The 20,235-nt window shown below is 45.4% G+C and overlaps 1 protein-coding gene across 1 annotated transcript; it reads right to left on the bottom strand.

Moving 5' to 3' along the window:
• Window positions 1-4,803: 4,803 nt before the first annotated feature.
• On the bottom strand, window positions 4,804-17,478 carry LOC142579496 (uncharacterized). Its single transcript, XM_075689740.1, has 3 exons — window positions 17,285-17,478; window positions 8,614-9,069; window positions 4,804-5,473 (listed from the first exon to the last, which is right to left on the bottom strand). The coding sequence occupies exons 2-3, from the start codon at window positions 9,040-9,042 to the stop codon at window positions 5,138-5,140; spliced, it is 765 nt and encodes a 254-aa protein (XP_075545855.1). The 5' UTR covers window positions 9,043-9,069; window positions 17,285-17,478; the 3' UTR covers window positions 4,804-5,137.
• Between the last annotated feature and the right edge of the window lie 2,757 nt (window positions 17,479-20,235).

The raw sequence follows: 20,235 nt of genomic DNA, 5'->3' as shown, positions 1-20,235 counted from the left end.
GACGTTTCAATTGGAGGACCTATAATTCATCAAACTCAGACTGGTGTTCACGACGAGTTATAAGGCCTACAAATTTGCAATATGTTGCTAAAGTTTAGCGCTTACTCAGTCATACCCCCTCACCCCTCCCCCCCCTTTTCCTGTGTGTGACCTGTAGGGTCTAAAAATGTCCTGAATAGACGCAGACAGACAGTGGGATATCCAACACTTTTGACCACGACGGTACGTGTACGTCTCCATAGCGAACGCAAGGGCAGAGACTATAGCTTCTACTGCAACTTCTATAACTTCTACTGCATATATGTACCGCTAATGAATGAAGCAATAAACTTGAAACTTGAAAACTTGAAGGACGGGAGACTGAGCCAAGTGCAGGAGCCCCAATCATCTACGAGTGCAGCGGGCTCGAGTGGCGCAGAGAAGTCTTGGGCGCCACCAGTAGGTGGCGGGGAGGTGGGGCAAACTTGTGTTTTTCTGTGCCCTCGTGCCCGTGTACCCACTGCAGCGCACGCGAGATGTTTTATGTAAATTGTGCGTTCGCTTATGTTTTTTGTGTGCCCTCGTGCCTATACATCCTCTGTAGCGCGCGCAAGACGTTTCGTGTAACTTGTGTATTTGCTTACGTCATTTCTGTGCCCTCGTTCTAATGCGCCATCTCCAGCACGAGCAGGACGTTTCACGAACCCCACCGCGGTGGCGTCCCCTGTGCAGCTTACTAGATTTTGATATTTTTAACGTAGGGAAGTCCTTTATTAATACATGAACTGATATGCATAGAATGTGGGTATTACAAAAGGGGAATAGCATAACGAAATAAGGGTTGGACAGAGTTGTCCTGTGTTGTACAGCTTAGTTGAACTGAGAGTTTTTTTTATGCGTAGGGTATGTCTAGCTATCTACAAAAAAAGAAAAAAAAAACCCATCAAATCACGGTCATGGCGGCCGCATTTCGGTGCTGACGAAATCTCAAAGCACCCGTGTACCATGCATTAGGTGCATGTTAAAGATCCACAGGTAATCAAAATTAATCCGCAGTCCCGTACTACAGCGTGCCTCGTAATCATATCGTGGTTTTGGCGCATAACGTTTAAGATCTTAAATAAATGGTTCGGCTACAAAATCATGATACTTCCGATCAGTAGCGTTAGTGGTGTGGGCTCCAAAACCTTTTCGGTAAAGCACCGACCCGCCTGCCTGACGCACAACTCTTTAGCTATAGACATGATAGTGTGCACAGCAGGAGGAACGCGTTCAACGAACTTGGCTGCCTGATTGCTTGTGCAAAGTCGTAATACGTGTCGTTTACACACCGCGAGGCAACCTTTAACTTAGGCGAGCAGATAGTACCACACTTACTTTGTCTCCCGCTAGTCATTTTATTACGTCACAAAGAATGTGCAGACGCGTTATCAACGAGGTGTGCTCATATTTCCTTGTCTTCTCGTGTTCATTTCTTGCACCTTTGTGCGGGATATTGCTTTTTCTACCTGCCTGGCTCAAACACCTGGAATTAGTACAGGCGAGAGAAAGGTTCAGGCGCTACCGCTAAGCTATGCCGTACATCAAGTCTCTGATACACAACATTAAGAACGTGGCTACCCGGAACGAAGTAAGTATTTCATTATCTGCTGCGCCCAGAGCAAGCGTGTCTTTAAGGTGGTCCGTTGCTTGCAGTCGAGGTGTACTCACTTCGAAAAGAATCGTGCAGCGAAGTTCATTCTATTCCTTTTTGGAGTTGTGCAGGCAGAGTCAGAAGTGCACAGGATGCGGGCTTCTTGATAAAGTGGAATAACAACGCGAGTTTGACTTGTAGGCATTAAAGGAGTACAATATGCTGGTAGTATGCGCAGTAGTACGTGTGGCACGTTTGAAATCTAGGCTGCCATGCCCAGGCTCGTAAAATATGCTCATTTTCATCAGATCCCGCATCCCATAAACTTCTGCCCATGCCTGTACATTTGAGGCCGCTCATCTGCAAAAAGATATGTACGCCCGCTTGAAGGGTCATTGCTCTAATTACGGCTTTCAGCAGTGTACACTACTGATCAAGATAGACATTAGTAGCCAAATGACAGAACATAGGCTGGTTGCTTGCTGGACTAGTTGGTTTATCGTAACTTATGTAGCAGTGTGAAGAAATAAGGAAGGGACGACGAGGACGACAAGGACGAAGAGAGCGCTGTTCTCACTCTGTCTCTATCGTCGTCCCTTTCTTATTTTTTCGCACTGTTGCATAAGTTATAAGTGACAGAAAACAGAGAACAGATTTCACTATCTTTCTGCGCTTTTATTAATGCTACCTGAAGTGAAAACACCCATACATTGGACAGATAGGAATTAGGGAGGGAGCGCGCTGGCAACTGCTACCGAAAGGGGCACGATGCATGTATACTCTTTGAGAATGAGGGGAATAGACAAAGAAGTCGAAGTTAGCAAGAACGTCCAATAAAGAGGAGCACACATTTCGCAACAAAGACGAAAATACACAGCATTAAAAAATTAAACAAATGTTGAAAAAGAAAACAAGACAACACAGAAAAGCCTGGACACAGCTCGACAGAGAGGATGTTGATTATGATGATCATCGTGATGGCTTGAGTTAAAGCTGGACGGGTTCGTCCGACCATAGGCTTGACAAATTCAAATAAAATATTGAAGAAAACTGGCGCGACACACACGCCACGAACGCACGCCTAAAAAAAGTAGGAACACGTAAACGCGCACACATACTCACTGCTAATTACAAGTTTCTTTCGAGAGCTGCGCTGAACTAACAAAAGTGCACCACATGAAAAGTTGCGTCATGGGTCAACATGCGTCCCACATGTGAAAGGTGTTTCCTGGGGTGTTCCTCTACTCGCCTAGCTTTTATCTGCTCGGTGTGGTGTATTGCGCTTCTCGATGCATTTTTTTTTTTGCCAGCTTTCGCTTAGTGATTGCAGATATCTGCTCACGAAGGGCGGTCTGCTTTGCGCAATGAATGCGTTTCATATTTGACGCGTGCCACCTCGTGTTCGTCTTTTGTCCTTGTCTCTTCGTGCTACAGTTCAATAATGTCAAGTTGAGCCATGCAATGCGCTTCGTTTTAGCCGTTCCTGCACTTAGCGACTGTGGCAACGTCGATACAAATCGGTCACGAAGCTTCCGGCGGAAAGTGCTTCAAAACCAGTTGTCGCCGACATCCGTAAGGGTGGTTGTGGGAGCATTGGTTGAAAGACGGCTATGTGAGGAGGGAAGAAACATTGAGAAAAAAAAAGCTGCTTTAATTTAAGCGAGACACAGTTTGATTCATTCAATGAATAAAAATTCCTGGTCAGTTTTATGTATGCATGGTGAGGAAAGAAATTATAACTCCATTTTACTTTATCATTAAGTAATTCAATGTAATAAAATAACTCTCTTTCTGCGCCCAGTATAAATGGAGCGTTGACGCAATAATCAGTCGCAGTGCAATGCAGCTCTTGAATTGTACAGCAGGCGTGATCGTAAAGCTCACCTTTTGAATTATGTTGCAATTATGCTACAATTAACGTTGTCCTGTCACACTCATTGTGTTGTTTTGTTTTTCAACGATTGTCTGAATTCTGTTATAACGTGGATGGTTTTGCCGTTTCTTAACGTCTTCATTCAAAAGCAGTGACTTGCGACCATCAGGTAATTGTTTATTTTAGCTGTTATCGTGCGGCTGCGCTGGCCGACAGACTTGGCGTCCGACGATGCGACCAGCATTCTACACCCAAAGCTTTCTTCTGTCTCCAAGGAAACGATATTCGTACATGCGTCCAATTTCGACAGTTGTACGGCTGACCTTATGCTGCATCGCTTTGCGCGCTGAAAGCTCGAAACGCCCATCGAGTCGAACTGAGGGGCAATTGAAACGGGAACTCCAATGGCAGGCCACCAAAACAAATATCGCGCCATTCGAGAACAAAAATAACGTCACTTCTATTTTTAACGGATATGAGGTCCCATTATTTTTTATTCCGCAGGAAGTGTTCTCTCGCCCCACAGATGGCGCTAATTTCCATGGACCGTCGATGAACCACAGGGTCTTATAAAGTTGCTACCACCACTACCACCATGTTTTGAACGTATGCGCTTCAGTGGGAGCATCGCTACAACGTATACTTACCCTGACTGTAATATAGTGGTCTGTACAGAGTGAGCCTATTTTCTTGGCAACACATATGACAGCCTTTTCCCCGTTGCAGATGCGATTATGTAATAGCAACGCTGTAGGTATTCTTTCGTAGGCGTCTTTTAATTCAACAAGTGCACGCGTATCTGCATGCACTGATGTGGCTTGCGTATTCTGGCGTGTTTGTATTCTAGGTTGTGCATTGCGCAGCAACTGTTTTGTGTGGTATGATGGTGTGTATGGATGTGGTTCCCGCGTTTAGCCTGGGACAACGGGATTGCGCATGATGCGCTTGATGCTTTGGTGCTTTTTGTCACAATAAATTTGTTCGCGTCGCCTGGGTTTTCTGTTGCCATTCCTTCTGCTAGTTTCTCATGCCCAATACAACGGCGAGCGGCATTTGTATTCTTCATTATTGTTCGTAAGCGCCGATTGGCAACAGGCCGTTGAGTGAACAAGTGTTACTAGCCCATTGACAGGACATAATATCAACGAAGTGGGCCACCGGGACTGTACCTAGATTTTTGGCAACACAGACGTAAGTTCCAGGCTGTGAATGGATCATCCAGACATGGATGGGGACATATATTCGCATCCTACTGTCTATCTTTGTTACTACTCCTTTTTACCTAACTCCTACACTTCCCTCTGATCGGTGTAGAACTGTTATATTGCGAGGACAACACATCAATTTCTTTTCCTCTTATACATTTTCCTCTCTCTCTCTCTCTTAGCCGGGCGTTTTCCCACATTACGTAATGTAATGTAATCATGGGGTTTCACGTGCCAAAACCACTTTCTGATTATGAGGCACGCCGTAGTGGAGGACTCCGGAAATTTCGACCACCTGGGGTTCTTTAACGTGCACCTAAATCTAAGTACACGGGTGTTTTCGCATTTCGCCCCCATCGAAATGCGGCCGCCGTGGCCGGGATTCGATCCCGCGACCTCGTAACATTACGTCAGTTCGTGGAAAACACACATCAGCAACAACGAGTTCTACATGGAATGCGCTGTCATGTTCTTGGTTGTCCCGACGGACCTGCCGTCGAGCACATATTTGCTGACGGCGTCTCGAAAGGCGGGCCAGGCGTCGGCCAGCCGACGCTCCAGCACGTCCTCCTTGCGCCCGCCCACGCTGGTGGTGACCGTGTGGGTGCCCGAGGACCCCGTCAGCGCCGACAAGAGGTGCATCTTGGCGATGAACAGCAGGCCCAGCATGGGCAGCGCCAGCGCCAGTCCCACGAACAGCGCAACGAGAGGCGCCGCCACCGACATGTCCTTGTTGGTCATGGCGCAGTCCGAGCTTGACGGCCACCTGGACGTCGGGTCGACCTGCGCCCACAAGAGGACTATCTGTGGCAGCACTTGCTTCGCTTTATAACCTCACACGACGGAAGAAGCCGTGTAAAGGAAAAGAGAGAAAGAGGGAAGGAAGTCAGAATTGTTAGCCAGGTTTTGGCCAGTTCGCCACCCTTCTCGTAGTAGGGAGACGGGGAGCAATACAGAGAGAGTGTGTGACAGAAAGAGAGGAGGTAGGAGTGTAGATCTATTACACGCACTGGAAAAGGTACACTGTGCCTACAGTCGGGCACTCAAGTCTCTTGCCTTCAGGTTATACTGTAGAAGGGCTCGTATGGGATTTCTGGGCTTATGAGCTGTGAAGGTCACGAACACGAAACCTTTCCTTCTGTATATAATTGGCGTAGTGCTAAAGCAGTACGGGCACTTATATTCTAACTTGTAGAAACTACACCGCAGCCTTATCGCACGTAAAAAGATTATATTTGGCAAGTATAAATGTTGATAAACACTTATAAGATATTTTAATTTACTACTAGAACTGGCCGCGAAATGCCGTCCTGGCGTCATCGGTATTTGCATGCTGTGATGAGACAGTGCAAATTTGATGATGTTGTGTAAGCAATAAGGCTAGGTATGAGGATGTTGCTTATGAAAAAGTAAGCGCCAGTGTCGCACGCGTTTATTTCGGCTACGCTGGCGTGTGGACCCGCGCAGATAGCAGGCACGGAGCGAGCGAACGACGTCATGACAAATCCATCTACTGGGGGCTGTAACCGCAATTGATTGGAAACCAGAACTTACTTTTAAGATAGTAAATTATTTGGGACGTGCTGACGCTTGCCAATATTTTTTTCCGGTATTTAGGTGGTTGAAACCTTCGTTAAAACGCAATAAAATTGTAATATGAGTACTTTAAGAAATGGAAAAACGCTAGTATGCATTTCAGATCAAACTTGAGCAGATGGAGCTTAATCTTAAAAGGAGCTTAAAATTATCGAAAAAGAGGAGTTCGTCAGGTGATGTCGCAGAACAGACAGCCTGGTGATGTAATGGCAATAAACATCAGTCCCAGCATGTGCAGCGCCAGAGACAGTTCCACGCCAAGGAAAGAGGAACGTAATGGAAAAAGGCAAACGGTTAGATAGGGTGATGGGATCGAGGGGCAGGGTGGGTTCGGTTTACGCAGAGCAGGAGTAACTTGGCATCTCTGTAAGAGGCCTATTTAATGATGACGATGACGATCACATCAATCACAAGCGGAGAACTCGGAGAGCTAGAGACTGCCAAGTGGTAGGACGAAATTAAGCACTGCGTGTTTCTAAACACCACTTCGCGTTTTCACTTCTTTTACCAGCCACTGCGCTAGACACACGGCTTCAGAAATCCCACAACGTGGTGGTCTTGTATATACGCGCTTCCTCATATTCCTGATCGTTACTCATCACTCGTTTTCCTTCCAGTCCCCCTTCGGCAGTGTTGATTAGGCCACCAGAGCAAACTAAAACTATCGCTTAGGCCGACTTGTCTACTAGCATGCTTGTGGGCGGGAAACAACACAGCCACACAAGGACTCACTGATAGGACAAGTGCAACCTATCAACTGAATTGTCAATCCAGCGCTATGACTTTAATTGTTGTCGAACACATCCAGAAACCACCGGTCGAGTTGTTTCCTGTACGATAATTCTCACGTAGTCGTTTTTTCCGGGTTTCAAAGAAAGCCCGTGAGATATGAAGAAAAAAAAGCCACATGACGGAGCGCTTGGCGCAGTGGTATCGTGCTGCTCTCCAGCGTGTGTTTGGTGAGCGAGGTCGGCTGCATTGCGACTGGTGACGGAGATGCGGAAGGGCGTTCTTTATCTCCTCGGCAGCGCTCGGCCAGCAGCACGTATTTGCACCGTTCATTCGACGGGAGACGCCGGTCCAGCGGCCTACAACGCCCTGCCGCTTTCCCGTCGCCAGTCATGATGCAGCCGACATCGTTCACCGAACGCACGCTTGAAAGCAGCACGATACCACCGCGCAAGCGCTCCGTCACGTGGCACCCGCGATCGGGCCGGCAGGCTAGATCTGTAAGTCCCGTCGTGGGATTAGCCGGGTGCGCGTTTTATCGCGTTTTGCTGGACCCAATAAAAGTTTACTCACTCACTCACTCACTCACTCACTCACTCACTCACTCACTCACTCACTCACTCACTCACTCACTCACTCACTCACTCACTCACTCACTCACTCACTCACTCACTCACTCACTCACTCCGTCACGTGGCTTTTTTCATATTGCACGGGCTTTCTTTGCAACCCGGAAAAAAGGACTACGTGAGACGTATCGTAAACGAAACAAATCGATCGGTGGTTTCTCAAGATGCTCTACAAATCTGCCTATCATACTTGGAGTCCTCAACCAATAATTAAAAAGTGGGGTAAGTAAACTTAATTAATTAGTGAGTGATGGGGAAAACAAAAAGTTGCCTGAGTTACCATAGACCAGTGAGAATAGTATGCGTTTGGTTCAATTCGCTTCCGACGCGCCTTTCATTTTAAAGATATTGGCTCAAGTTACGTGGGACACCCTGTGTGTGAGTGGTATGTATCAGCATAACAACCTTGGTGAAGCCGCACAGCTACTAATTTCGTAGTCTTCTTGTTAGCAGCTTTTAAACTGCATGTAAGCAGCCGACGAGTGCACCTGGTGGGGGTGACTATGACGTAATTCCCAGCACGGCTGCTCCGAGATTTTTCACCGTTCTGCGGGCAGCTCGGGCGCCACCTAGACTCGGAGGTGACGGAGAAGCCGTTATGCGTATCTTTCGGGAGAGGTAACCTAAGGGTTATTTCTTTCAGTTTCGGTATCACAAACGGCTATTATTGCGCGCCTTTCGTGATGCTTTTCCTTTGCATTTCAAACTTCAAATTTTGCACGGAGGCCCACTGCTTTATATCTACATAATCTTAAAATAGGTGTTTCACGTGGCCCGAAGTTTGCTTTGCCGCAACTAGCCCTCCTTGTTCTTGCGACATGTGTTGAATTACCCCTTGCTCTCACTCTTTAATTACCTCTATTCGATATAAATTACAGAATGTAAGGACGATTCAGCTTTAAGCGCTCTTCATAGAATGGTCCGCACGTTCCTGTCGTCCCGACTACGAGCACCGAAGTGTCGACTGACCTGCATCGGGGTGTGCACGATGGCGTGAAGCGGCATCTGCTGCTCGTAAGACTCGCCACCGCCCGCCGTTGCGAACGTGTGCAGGCCCATGTTTCCCACGTGATGAACGCCTCCACCGACTGCGCCCCTGTCGTTCGCTTGGTGGTGGTGGTGGTGGATGACCGGCGGTGGTTGCGGGGGTGCGACGGGCCCGAAGCCGCCACCATTGCCGCCCCCGTGGCCGACGCCCCGGCCACCTCCGTTGTCGGGCAGCAAGTCGATCTGCCAGATTTCGGTCTTCTTGGTGCCCGATGCACTCGTCGGCGACGACGACGAGGACGGTCGCACACCGCCCGTAGCACAGGAAACCGTCGTCGCCAGGACGAGAGTTGCCGCGATCAGTGGAAGGAGAGGAGCTGAGGAGCGCCTGCAGTGCTCCAGCCGGCACATCGCTGTTCAACCTTTTGTGCCCTGCAACTGAAAAAAAAAAGAAAGAAACAAAAATTAAGTATGGCTCAGTTTATGTTTCACGAAGTAATGACATCATAGTGAGAAAAGAGTGCGGCGAGTTAAGGAACGTCCTAGATGAAGGGGGCGCCATCATTGGTTTCTAACGCGGATAGCAATATTTGCCTACTTCAGCCGTTTCCTATCTATCTATCTATCTATCTATCTATCTATCTATCTATCTATCTATCTATCTATCTATCTATCTATCTATCTATCTATCTATCTATCTATCTATCTATCTATCTATCTATCTATCTATCTATCTATCTATCTATCTATCTATTGTCCAGTGGACCAAGTTGCACAGTAGCTTCGGCCACTAGGTATGGGCTCGTGGTTGTGACCATTGCATGCATCGCCGTCATTCCAGATTTGTCATCCGACACTCGTCACGCCGTCGTCGTCACGCCATCGTTGTCATACAGTCATCATGCATTCGTTTTCACTCCGCCATAGTGATGTCGTTGTGGTCGTTCAATCTTGCTCATTCCAGCTTCGTGATCTTATCTTGTTATGCTATCGTCGTCACACCTTCTAAAACGACCCAGTAGTCCCAGTTGTAGAATAGCTTGATTTACTTATTATGTGTTTGGGGTGGGGATGACGTCGTGATCGCTGCATCGTCGTCATTCCAGCTTTGTCGTCCGACTCTCGTCATGCCTTCGTCATTACGCCATCTTCGTCACACAGTCGTCGTCATGCCGTTATTGTCTCTCTGTTGTTTTGTCTTGTCATCACTTCCGTAACGTCATCCCTTTGTGGCCATGCCGTCGTCGTCATACCACCTTCGTCGTTGCATCAACGCCAATCTTTCTTCGTCATTTTCTTGTAAACATATTGTCGTCATTAAATCGTGATTACGCCACCCTTGTCATGCTATCATCGTCACACAGTTGCTATCACGCCTCCATTGTCACACTTTCCTCGTAATGGTGTTACAGTGGTGCCATCGTCATCAATGCAACTTTGTCATTCTACTCTCGTCACACCGTCGTCGTCACGCCAGCGTCGCGACGAATAATGAGTAGCGATCAGGTCTAGAAGGAAGCGCGTATATACAAGTCCATTACGTTGTGGCATTTGTAAAGCCACATGTCTAGTGCAGTGGCTGGTAAAAAAAGTGAAAACCACGAGGTGGTCTTTGGAAATGTACAGTGCTTAGTTTCGTGCTACCACTCGACAGTGTCAAAGGTATCTGAGTTCTTCGCTTGCGGTTGATGTGATCATCAGCGACTTCACGCCGACGTTGTCATACAGGTTTCGTGATAAAGTCAGTGTCACGCCATTGTCATCACACACTCGTGTTCATCTCATTGTCCTCATGGCATCGTCTTGCTATCGTCGTGAATGCATCATCATCGCACAGTCGTCGTCATGCATTCGTTTTCATACTGTCGTAGGGATGCCGTCGTCGTCATGCGATCGTTTAGCCATCGTCATCGCTTCAGTACCGTCGTCCCATTGTCGTCATGTCGTCGTCGTTATATCATGGTCATAATTTAAGAATCCACATCTCGTTGTCGCCAGGCCGTCATCGTTAAACGTTTTTGTCATTCCGTCGATAATGATCCTTCTTCGTCATCCCGTGGTCTCTGCGTCGGAGACGTATACAGTCGTCGTCATGCCTTCTGCTCGTGAGCGACCTCGGCAAGCGAGTGCCTTAGCAAAGTGGGACGGCATTTGAGCATGCATGTGGCATATAGCCGAAACAACAAAAGTCTCAGAATTACCATTACACGTGTTAAACAAATGTGGCTTCAGGAATACGGCCTGTCGCTACATTGCTAGATTACTATTCGCATTACCGTCGAAGTTCAACCGTAATTTTTTCCCCCACTTTTTATAAAGTTGGGTTGGACGTTTTATTCAACGGAGTGCGTGTTGGTAAAGCTTTCTTACTGCAATAAATTAACTAATTATTATTTTTATTGCTGGTAAAAAGTTCCTCACAAAAGAATATTTGGAGCTCGTACAAGAAGGCTCGTCTTTAGGTGCAAGGCAAATGAACTCAGGTGGTCGAAATTACGGCGTGGTTCACAGCCATAGCGTTGCTTTGAGATCTTAAAACCTACCTCGAAATTCACCTGTACAGCATACAGAGCTTCGTGCAGCTGGCCGGCTACGCGCGTCCCAACCAAAGAACAATATTTTTGTTGTTGAGATGCTTGAAAACAGTAGGAAAATATACCATATCACAATACGCGCTCTGTAAAATTAAAGTAGATTTTTTTTCTCGTGTAATCCTTGTACAACTTAAAATGCATGTCCGGCATTAGAGCACAGTGGCATAGATAAAGTTAGTAACAAAGTGTGCTTCAGCCCGAAAAGATCTTCCACGCCTGGATTGTATCACTTTCCTGCAGTCTCTCCATTATCACTGCACAAACAGTAACAACATGTACAAAGTGTATACTCTAACCGCGTTATTGGCACGTCCAATAATTATCCTAATCCATAATTACGAATTCTTTTCTCTCTTGAAAGCAGCTTTGTGTGGCACACGATAAACGAATGTTCCCAATCTCTTCGCGTTCATGAGAACTAAGCTTGGATTCCACGGCTTATATCCTCGTTGCCTTTGTGTGTCACAACATAATACCGCTCTCGAGAGCTTCTAGAGCAAACGAGAGTGGCCTTTATAAGCTGACAGGCTAGCATTAAGGGGCTCATAGAAGCATTATGGTGTTTACTGTAATAAAGATTTAGAGATTACGAGCACAACGACACTACCAAGCTTCAGAACGTTGTCGTGACACTTAATTAAGAATGTTCACTAAGTAATAGCGGTCGCGTAGATTCCTTTGAGTACGAAAGGTTAATGGAAGCCTAAATTCTAGCCGTACATAACTAACTGCATAATCGCAGTCATCGGTATAATCAGAGTGACGCAGACAGCTACCTACTAAAAGCCCATGTTACTCGTCTTGTCGCTCTAGTAACGATATGCAGATTGCATCACTTTTAACTTTTTTGCCTATTTTTTTCCACGCTTTGTCTATCAAGGGCAACTTCAGCCGTTACCGTAAGCGTGGTATCATACCGAAACAGGAACTGCAGGTGGAACGAAAAATCGTATCTTTAAATGCAACGCCATGCACAGACGTGCTAAAATTTCTTGAACTTTAAGGGTAGTTTTGGCTTGTCCCATGACTAACACCATTAAGTTGTTCATCAAAACTGAGAGCAGGAAGAGTTGGTGTGGTTCCATCTTAACAAAAAACTGCGCGAAAAAGACGTCTACGAGCAAAGAAACCACAAACACGAGCGCTGAAAATCAGCGCAGTTCTCGAAATCAGCGCCCGTGTTGGTCGTTTCTTTGTTCGTCCACGTCTCTTTCGCGCAGTGTTTTGTTAAGATGGAACCATTACGTTGACATGCCAACACCCGAAAAAATGGGTGTTGCGATCAACACCTTTAAGGAAGGATATTTGGTCGAATTAGGAGTCGAACCTTGCTTTACTTGTTTGTCGGTTCCAGGTGGTTGTGTCTAGCAAATACTCCAGCCCCTTTGTTCCGCCTCTTATCGTTAATCTGCACCCCAACCCATTCTATTGATGTGAGAATCCTCGTATAATCCTGGCTCCCTGTGTATACTTGGCTTGATAAACGTAGTCCTGCACAGGTTCAAACGGGCGACTACCAAACCAGGATTCTTGTTCCGTTGCTAAGTCATTGGACATTACTTTAGTTTCTTGCATATTAAACTTCAAACGAATTCTTATACCTTGCTGTTTCAAATCTTAAAACAATTGTTGTGAGCATTTGCCAGTGTTGCTTAACACAACAATTACATATATAAACTGCAGAGGAGGAATTTGCCGTCTATACTTACACCTAACGCTTATAAATCTGGAATTTTGAGTACTCATTGCAAACACCCAGCGAAAAGCAACCCAGAGATTGTGTCTTCTTTCCTGACGCTCTTCTCAACCTGCATTTTCCTTCGTTTATTGTGACTCATTATAGTGGATGTGGAATAGGAATACATTTCCTAAAAACAGCCACGTGCACTTCTTCCACTGTTGACCATGCAACCCTTCTATGACTGCTGATGCCTCTACTCAAAAGCACTCCTCTTGTTGATTCCAAGGAACGCCAAATGTGTTATGTGACCGTGCCACGTCACCGATTAATGACTCCTATTACACACGCCTGATAGTTTTTGCAGTGAACAGCGGCTGACGCCCACATTTCCCGTTGTTTGCCACATGTATCGCTATGGTGTTATGGTTTGAATTTATTTCATGCATTTACGATCGCACAGCCAGAACTGCATATATGAGAGGCATCGTAGTGGAGAGCTCCGCATTATTTTTGACCCACTAGGATTGTTAAGAGCGCAGCTAAATCTAAGTACCTGTACCGAGCGTTTGTGCATTTCAACGACATCATATTGCGGCACCTGCTTTCGGGCATCGAACCCACGGCCTCTCGCTGAGCACCACAGCGTTGCAGCCACTGGGACACACCATGTTGGGTAATCGCAATATCTTTAAGGCAGAAGTAATAGCCATATATGAAACTCTATTCCCACCAACGCTTCGACACTGGGTCCGCGACGCTCGAACTTTCTTGCTGTCGTTGAGCTGTCGTCATCAAGACGACGAAGGCGTTCACTGCAAGCTGAAAGCTGATTTACAACGTGTACGCATGTCAATGTGCAATTGCTGTCGGATTGGTATGTCCTATCCTGAACTCTGACATGATCTCCTCGCGTCGGATTCACGTAAACGTCTGCCAAATTGAGTGGGCTCAGCATTGATAATGCTGGGTAATGTTTTAGAAATCTGCCAAGGAGGTTGCCACTCTCGAGATTGAATGGCACACAAATAGTAGTACAGACACCACAAACGCTGAACTACAACTGAAGTTTACTCGACACTGGGCTTAGGTCAGCCAGAAGTCATACCAAAGTGAACTTATACCGTGGATGCGCATATAACTCGTGCACTAACACATTCCAGTTCATTGTTTGCGATATTCCTACAAGCTGTGCTAACGCAGTTATATCTTTTTTTCCGATGCAACATACTTCAAAGACATATCTCTTCTGTCGCGTTTGATATAGCTTCTACTTGATGTATTCCATTGTCAAGTAAACGTCATTCGCAGCCCCAGTGGACATGTATTTAGTGCTTGCGGGGTTTAACGGCCCGAAGTCTCAGCTTCAGAGGCTATGACAACGACAGACGTCGTGCGACACATCGTAGGACTCTTCGGGTCCCATTAGATTTTGCGTTGGTAACATGTCTCACAAATCTAGCCACGAGCTAGGCCGCTAAAGTTCTTCATTCGCAGTACTTCTCGCAGATAATGTGAGCGGTATATATATATATATATATATATATATATATATATATATATATATATATATATATATATATATATATATACTTTTCTTACCACAGGCTTTGTTACAAGCCTATACCGAACCCTTTTCAGGCTTCGTGCGGGATAAAGCGCACGCTTCTGACGTCGGAGAGTCGACCTCTCGACCAGCGAGCACGACAAAAAGTAGGAATGCGCAGAGAGACCCGGTTTTGTGAGAGGCGCGTGTAGCGACGCCGTAATGCGACCCACATGCGTTGTGCCAGGGGTTTCGCGTGACCTCAATGTAATATCGGGTTACGATGAACAATGGCTGCTGTCGAAAGCGTACAGAGAATATGCGTCACTGTCGAAGCGAGGAAGGATCAAGGTTGAGCACAGATGTAAGGCGCAGCCCAGCCCAGCCTGTAGCCTAGCCGCTCAATGTTGGTATACGATGCGACCATCACGTTCTCGGCGTTATTAAGCGGTCCGTGTGTCTTGAGGCTGCTGTTGCGCGTACTAGCTGTGGCGCTGTGTCATTAGGCAAAACATCGCGGGTACCGGGGCAAATCTTTTTATGAGATGATGATGATGATGATGATGATGATGATGATGATGGCAATTTCTGAAAAAGAAAAGAAGAAAGAAATGTATGTAATCCCTGCATTCTGCGATTACTGACCCATGAGGATGAAAGTTTGGTTATGACATAGAAGCTTAAAGTTACATACAATTACGTTAAAATTAAGCTGACACGAAAAAAAGAAACTAGAATAGAATGAAAACAAATTAACATAGACTTAATAAATTAAGTTAGGCACATAGAAATAAATAGTGAAATAGTGTGCTTTCGTGTGACATATGCGTATTGATGTGTCTGTTAAATATTTATGTTCGGTTTTATTTTAACTTGGAATAATGCGGCAGTGGTTTTGATATGTATAATCGGATGTATGTCGTACTTAGTTGATGCTCTTTGTTGCACATATTGAACGCCGCGAGTCGTTGGTTTCTCGTCTTATATGTTGTTTTCCTTGAAAGGAAAGCCTGAACCTGCGTCAAGGGAGTTAACTTGTTGTACTGCTCAGGCCTCTATCCATTTATGGCGGAAAAATAAATAAATAAATAAATAAATAAATAAATAAATAAATAAATAAATAACTTGAATGGAAGCTAGGGATCGCGCAGCGAAGAATTGATTGGGAACTGATAGGCGAAATGTTGCGGAGCCAGGAAACGATGTCGATTAGAAATCAAACATACGAGTTGATAGCCTGAAAGTATAAAATAGAAAGGGGCGGGAAGGTCATGCAGTGCATAGAACAGATGGCCGATAACTTTGTTAAGTAATGATGGCTAGCAAAAGAAAGAAAGCTTATAGAAGGCCTTATCATCAGCCTATTTTTTTTAAATGTCCACTGCAGGATGAAGGTCTCTCCCTGCGCTCTCGGATTATCCCTGTCTTACGCTAGCTCATTCCAACTTGCTCCTGCTATTTCCAAATTTAATCAGCACACCTAGTTTTCTGCGTAGAAGGGCAACCAAGTACGAAAGGGAGTTATGAGAATTGAACGCGTTCATACATCGGTTAGATTCGTGTGAGGAAAGACAGGCGCACTTCCAAGTTGATGGTGATAACGAATGTATATGTCAATATTTTGGGGCGAATTATGGAACCAATGCTGGTTGCCGAAATGCATCTGGAACCCTTCGCTACAGGCATGTCGTAGCTTTCAGTGCCATTTGAATGCGCGAGTAAGCGAGATATTACCGAGTGCTCATTTTGCCCATACCAGAGCTTAACTTTGAGTTTACCATTTCAAATTTGAGCTACACCAGTATGGAATGATGCGACACGCCTACGTATAATGTTCACATAGCGTGCTGACTGGTTACTGTGTGGGTACGTACTGAGCCTTCGTAAATCACTTGAACGGTTATAGTACACGTGGTATTGCCTTGTCATCACTACCTGCATCAGAATGCAAATCTGTTTTCATGCGGCAGTACTTGTCAGCCGTCATGTACAGATTTTATTTTACTGCTCAGATTTTCTCCCGCGCGTTTTAGTGTTATCTTGCTGAAGATAATGCAAACTTAATGTAGCCTAAGCCGAACTATCATAACCATAACCTATAAGTCGCAAACCTGAAAGCAGTTCAGGGTTCATTTTCCATTTTCACCATAGCACTCATGATAAGACTGCTAGTAAGTGACAAAAGCTTGACCTCATGGCAGAAATGTAAAAACGAGCTGTTTTGTCCGTGGAACTCGCAACAATGAGTTGATGTTGCATTATGCAACTCAAAAAGTATTTTTTAACATTCGCCATGAGCTACCCTGCGCATCGCTGAAAACTGCCACCTCTCGAAATAAAGTTTGTAACCAACCAACCAACCACCTCTCGAAACAAACTGCTGTATGAATTATTAGGGAAGCTTTTTTTACCTGAGTGGAGAGAGGTGGTGAATGAGTGAGGTGGTCAGGAGCTGAAGAGCAAATTAAAATAGAGGCAACCAAAATGTAACTAATTAAAGAAAAATAAAGGTAACAAGTTGTTTAAAATAAGATTGAGAACATTTATGTTTAGTTACCAATAATCACCATACCAAGCAGATAATAATTATTTCTTGGTGTTATAGTTTCTGAGCCCTTGTCCCGCTTCGTTTTTCATAATGTACGTAGTACAGCAGGCCACGCTCGCGGCGAACTGTATCGAGACCACCTCTTGTATGTACGCATGTATCTGTAGTTTTTATGTATATTGCTTAAATAAGTTGGAATTTCATGAAGACAAGGACGGAGATAAAGCGATAGAGACAGAAAGAGGGAGAGAAACGAATAGCTGCGAAGATCCGAAAGAGTGCTGTACCTTTACAATTCTTCCAAGGCGTTCGTCTTTTGTTCCAGTGGCGCGTAATTTCAGCTCAGCGCAACGTTCCCTCTATAGCATCTGCAGCTTGCGGTCATTGGAGACGCCGGCGCAGCAAGATCTCTGCGCACGTTGACCGGAGTGTTGAAGCTGCAATGAAGAGTAAACAAAAACAAGATGTGCCATCATTGGAAGCAACAACGTCAACAACAGTGAAAACAAAAAGGACGTTAAAAAGATGGCAAGGACATCTTGACATGCCGTCCTGGCGAGAGAACGCAAAAACCATAAATTAGACGCGCGCGACAGCACCGACTTCACCGCACTACTTTGCAAGAGCGCAATTAGGAGACGCCGCCGAGCGAGACGCGCAACCCTTTCTACTCGGGTGTTGTAACTACCGCATTTATTCAATTGTGACGCGTACCTTATTCCTCCCCCAAAAGTTTTGCTGAAGTGTGACACGCACGGTAGAATTGAGTACGAAACAAAAACTGGAATATGTGGTGTCTAAGTCTCCACTCTGTGATCGCAGTTTCTCATCTCGAAGGCTGTGCTTCGCCGTACTGCGGGTGCCGAAAGCTGAAAGTTTGTCATCATTGGACGCCACCTATGTCTCGTACCCAAATCCCAACTCCAGCGTCTTCAGAGTAATGAAAATTGATCTTGAAGGCCATGATTATCTGTACTGCGGCCGCCGCAACTTCGTGATGGCCGCAAAAAAAAAAAGTTGCTGTCGTCCAACTTTTCGACGTTGCTGCAGCTGTAAGGGAAGATTTTCAAAATTTGTGGCCGTTGCAAGAGGGCGCGTTACAATTGAGCAAAATCGGTATCTCTCTTACCTTTTATTTTCTGACTCTGCACGTTTGTCGTGCTACTTTTCGTCTTGGTTTGACGCCGATGCGCGCTGCGAGGAGTTCGTGTTACCTATTATGTGGATGCGAGAGAAGCGCGAAACCCAATCGCTCTTGGTTTCGCCATGTTGATGTGAGTTTTGCGAAACTCTCTGTTTCGTTGCAGCTGCCTTGAGTGGGTGCTGACCACACGAAGGAACTGCGATCCATTCTTCAACTTTGTCACTTCTCTTGAAGAGTAGGGTGCAAAGTTTTCGAACAACGCTTTCTCGTCTCCTGACTCTTGTCGCCAATTTTTGAAATGTTTTTGTGCCCGTTAAGTCCATGCAGAAGACTGCCACGTATATACCTCACTTCATAGAAACAGACGCTGCAAGGTTGCACCGCGTGCTTGCACGCCAATGCACCACATTTGAATGCAATGAAGCACACTTCATAGATGCCCAATTCTATTCCCCGGGTCCTAACTTAAGCCTTCGATTTCCATCAAGACTGCCCCGAAAGCATGCCCCGAAACCGCAGCTCGAGGCTACTGCGGTGCCTAGGAAACAATACGTCATGTTCTGAGGTGGTGCCCGCCGTATGGAGACAATCCCTTTCCCCCGTGCCCAAACAGTTGGACGATCGGCCTCTGTCGGAAGAAAAAGTTCTGCAGCGTCGAAGAGACTTAACATCGCATCAAAAGGCCGTGAAAAGCGGCGATACACCGGCTTGTGTGAACGCTTCTAAATGGAACGCCCTCACCATTATTTTTTTCTTTTTATCTCTCTCACCTCTTTGTCGCCTTTTCAACCCCTATTTTCCCCACCGCATTGTTGGGTAGCAAGGCAGAAGCTCGCATGCGGTTAATCTTTCTTTCTTTCTTTCTTTCTTTCTTTCTTTCTTTCTTTCTTTCTTTCTTTCTTTCTTTCTTTCTTTCTTTCTTTCTTTCTTTCTTTCTTTCTTTCTCGCGTTCTCTTCATTTTCTCTTTTTTGCTTGATGCAGTATACAAATCTCAACTTTACTGCACTGTTTACTGTTATTTACGCGATACTAAAATCATATTATACCTAAACCCCCTACAATAAACTTGGTTTGCGCATTCCAGTGCACGCGTAACCAATGCTCTCTCTCTTCGCTTTTTTTCTCTTTTGACCCCTATATCCGGTTTCCCCAGTGCAGGGTAGCAAACCGAACGTGTATCTGGTGAGCCTTTCTGACTTTCTTCGCTTCTCTCTCTTGCGACCGGTCTTCGAGGGCAGACCAGAGTTCTCGCGTTAGTGTTGCCAAATTTATTGTTCTAAACTTTAGGTGATACGTACGAAATAGTCAAGAACGAACGAAATTTGACAATCTACACGACAGTGAAATAGGGTGCGATGCACGAAGGGAGGTTTAGAACAAAAAATGCACGCCTGTGTAGCTATAGTATCCGCTTCTATACCGTGTCCAGGTTGCTATGGGTAGTTCACGTTGAACTGTTTGTTTGGTACGTGCTGCGCCAATTATGTGTTATATTGAACTGATGCGTGTAGATCCAGACGTTTACAAATATTTTCTTTCTATATGACTTGCGAATATTTATTAGCCCTTCTTACACAGTGCGAAGCTCAAGTGCCATTATCTCTAACACTGATTTCAAGTCTGCATTGTCAACGTATCAGTGAATTACATACTTCTAAGTACGCCTTTGCGGGTGTTCCTTTACTAGTGCTCATAAATACATGTCATCAAGCAAAGTTGTATCGCAAATTTAATAAAGCAAACCAAAGAAACAGCTAAAATAGAAGTAGCTGATGTTGAACAGAGAGCGAAACAAAAGTGAGAGCGGCGTGTCTTGAAGGGCAATTGCTTAAGCGATATCTCGAATAAGATATACAAGCTTAAAACCATTAACCGTTTGAATGACAAGAAAAATAGCCGCTAAAGAGTAGAAACCTTTTTCCCACTCGCATCAAATCAAATCAACTTTCAGATAACTTCTATTTGAAATCAACAATTACATATGTCTAGGGTACAGGCTAATACTTAGAAGGTTCGGCTTGACGGGGACATGTACCCCGTAAGGTACAAATATTAAATATTGATAACAAAAGTAACTGTATTATAATCCAAGA

The sequence above is a fragment of the Dermacentor variabilis genome, chromosome 4 (genome assembly GCF_050947875.1).
Source record: "Dermacentor variabilis isolate Ectoservices chromosome 4, ASM5094787v1, whole genome shotgun sequence".
In the NCBI taxonomy this organism is placed as follows: domain Eukaryota; kingdom Metazoa; phylum Arthropoda; class Arachnida; order Ixodida; family Ixodidae; genus Dermacentor; species Dermacentor variabilis.
Note: the sequence above shows the minus strand (reverse complement) of the source record. Positions and strands in the feature narration are given on the sequence as shown.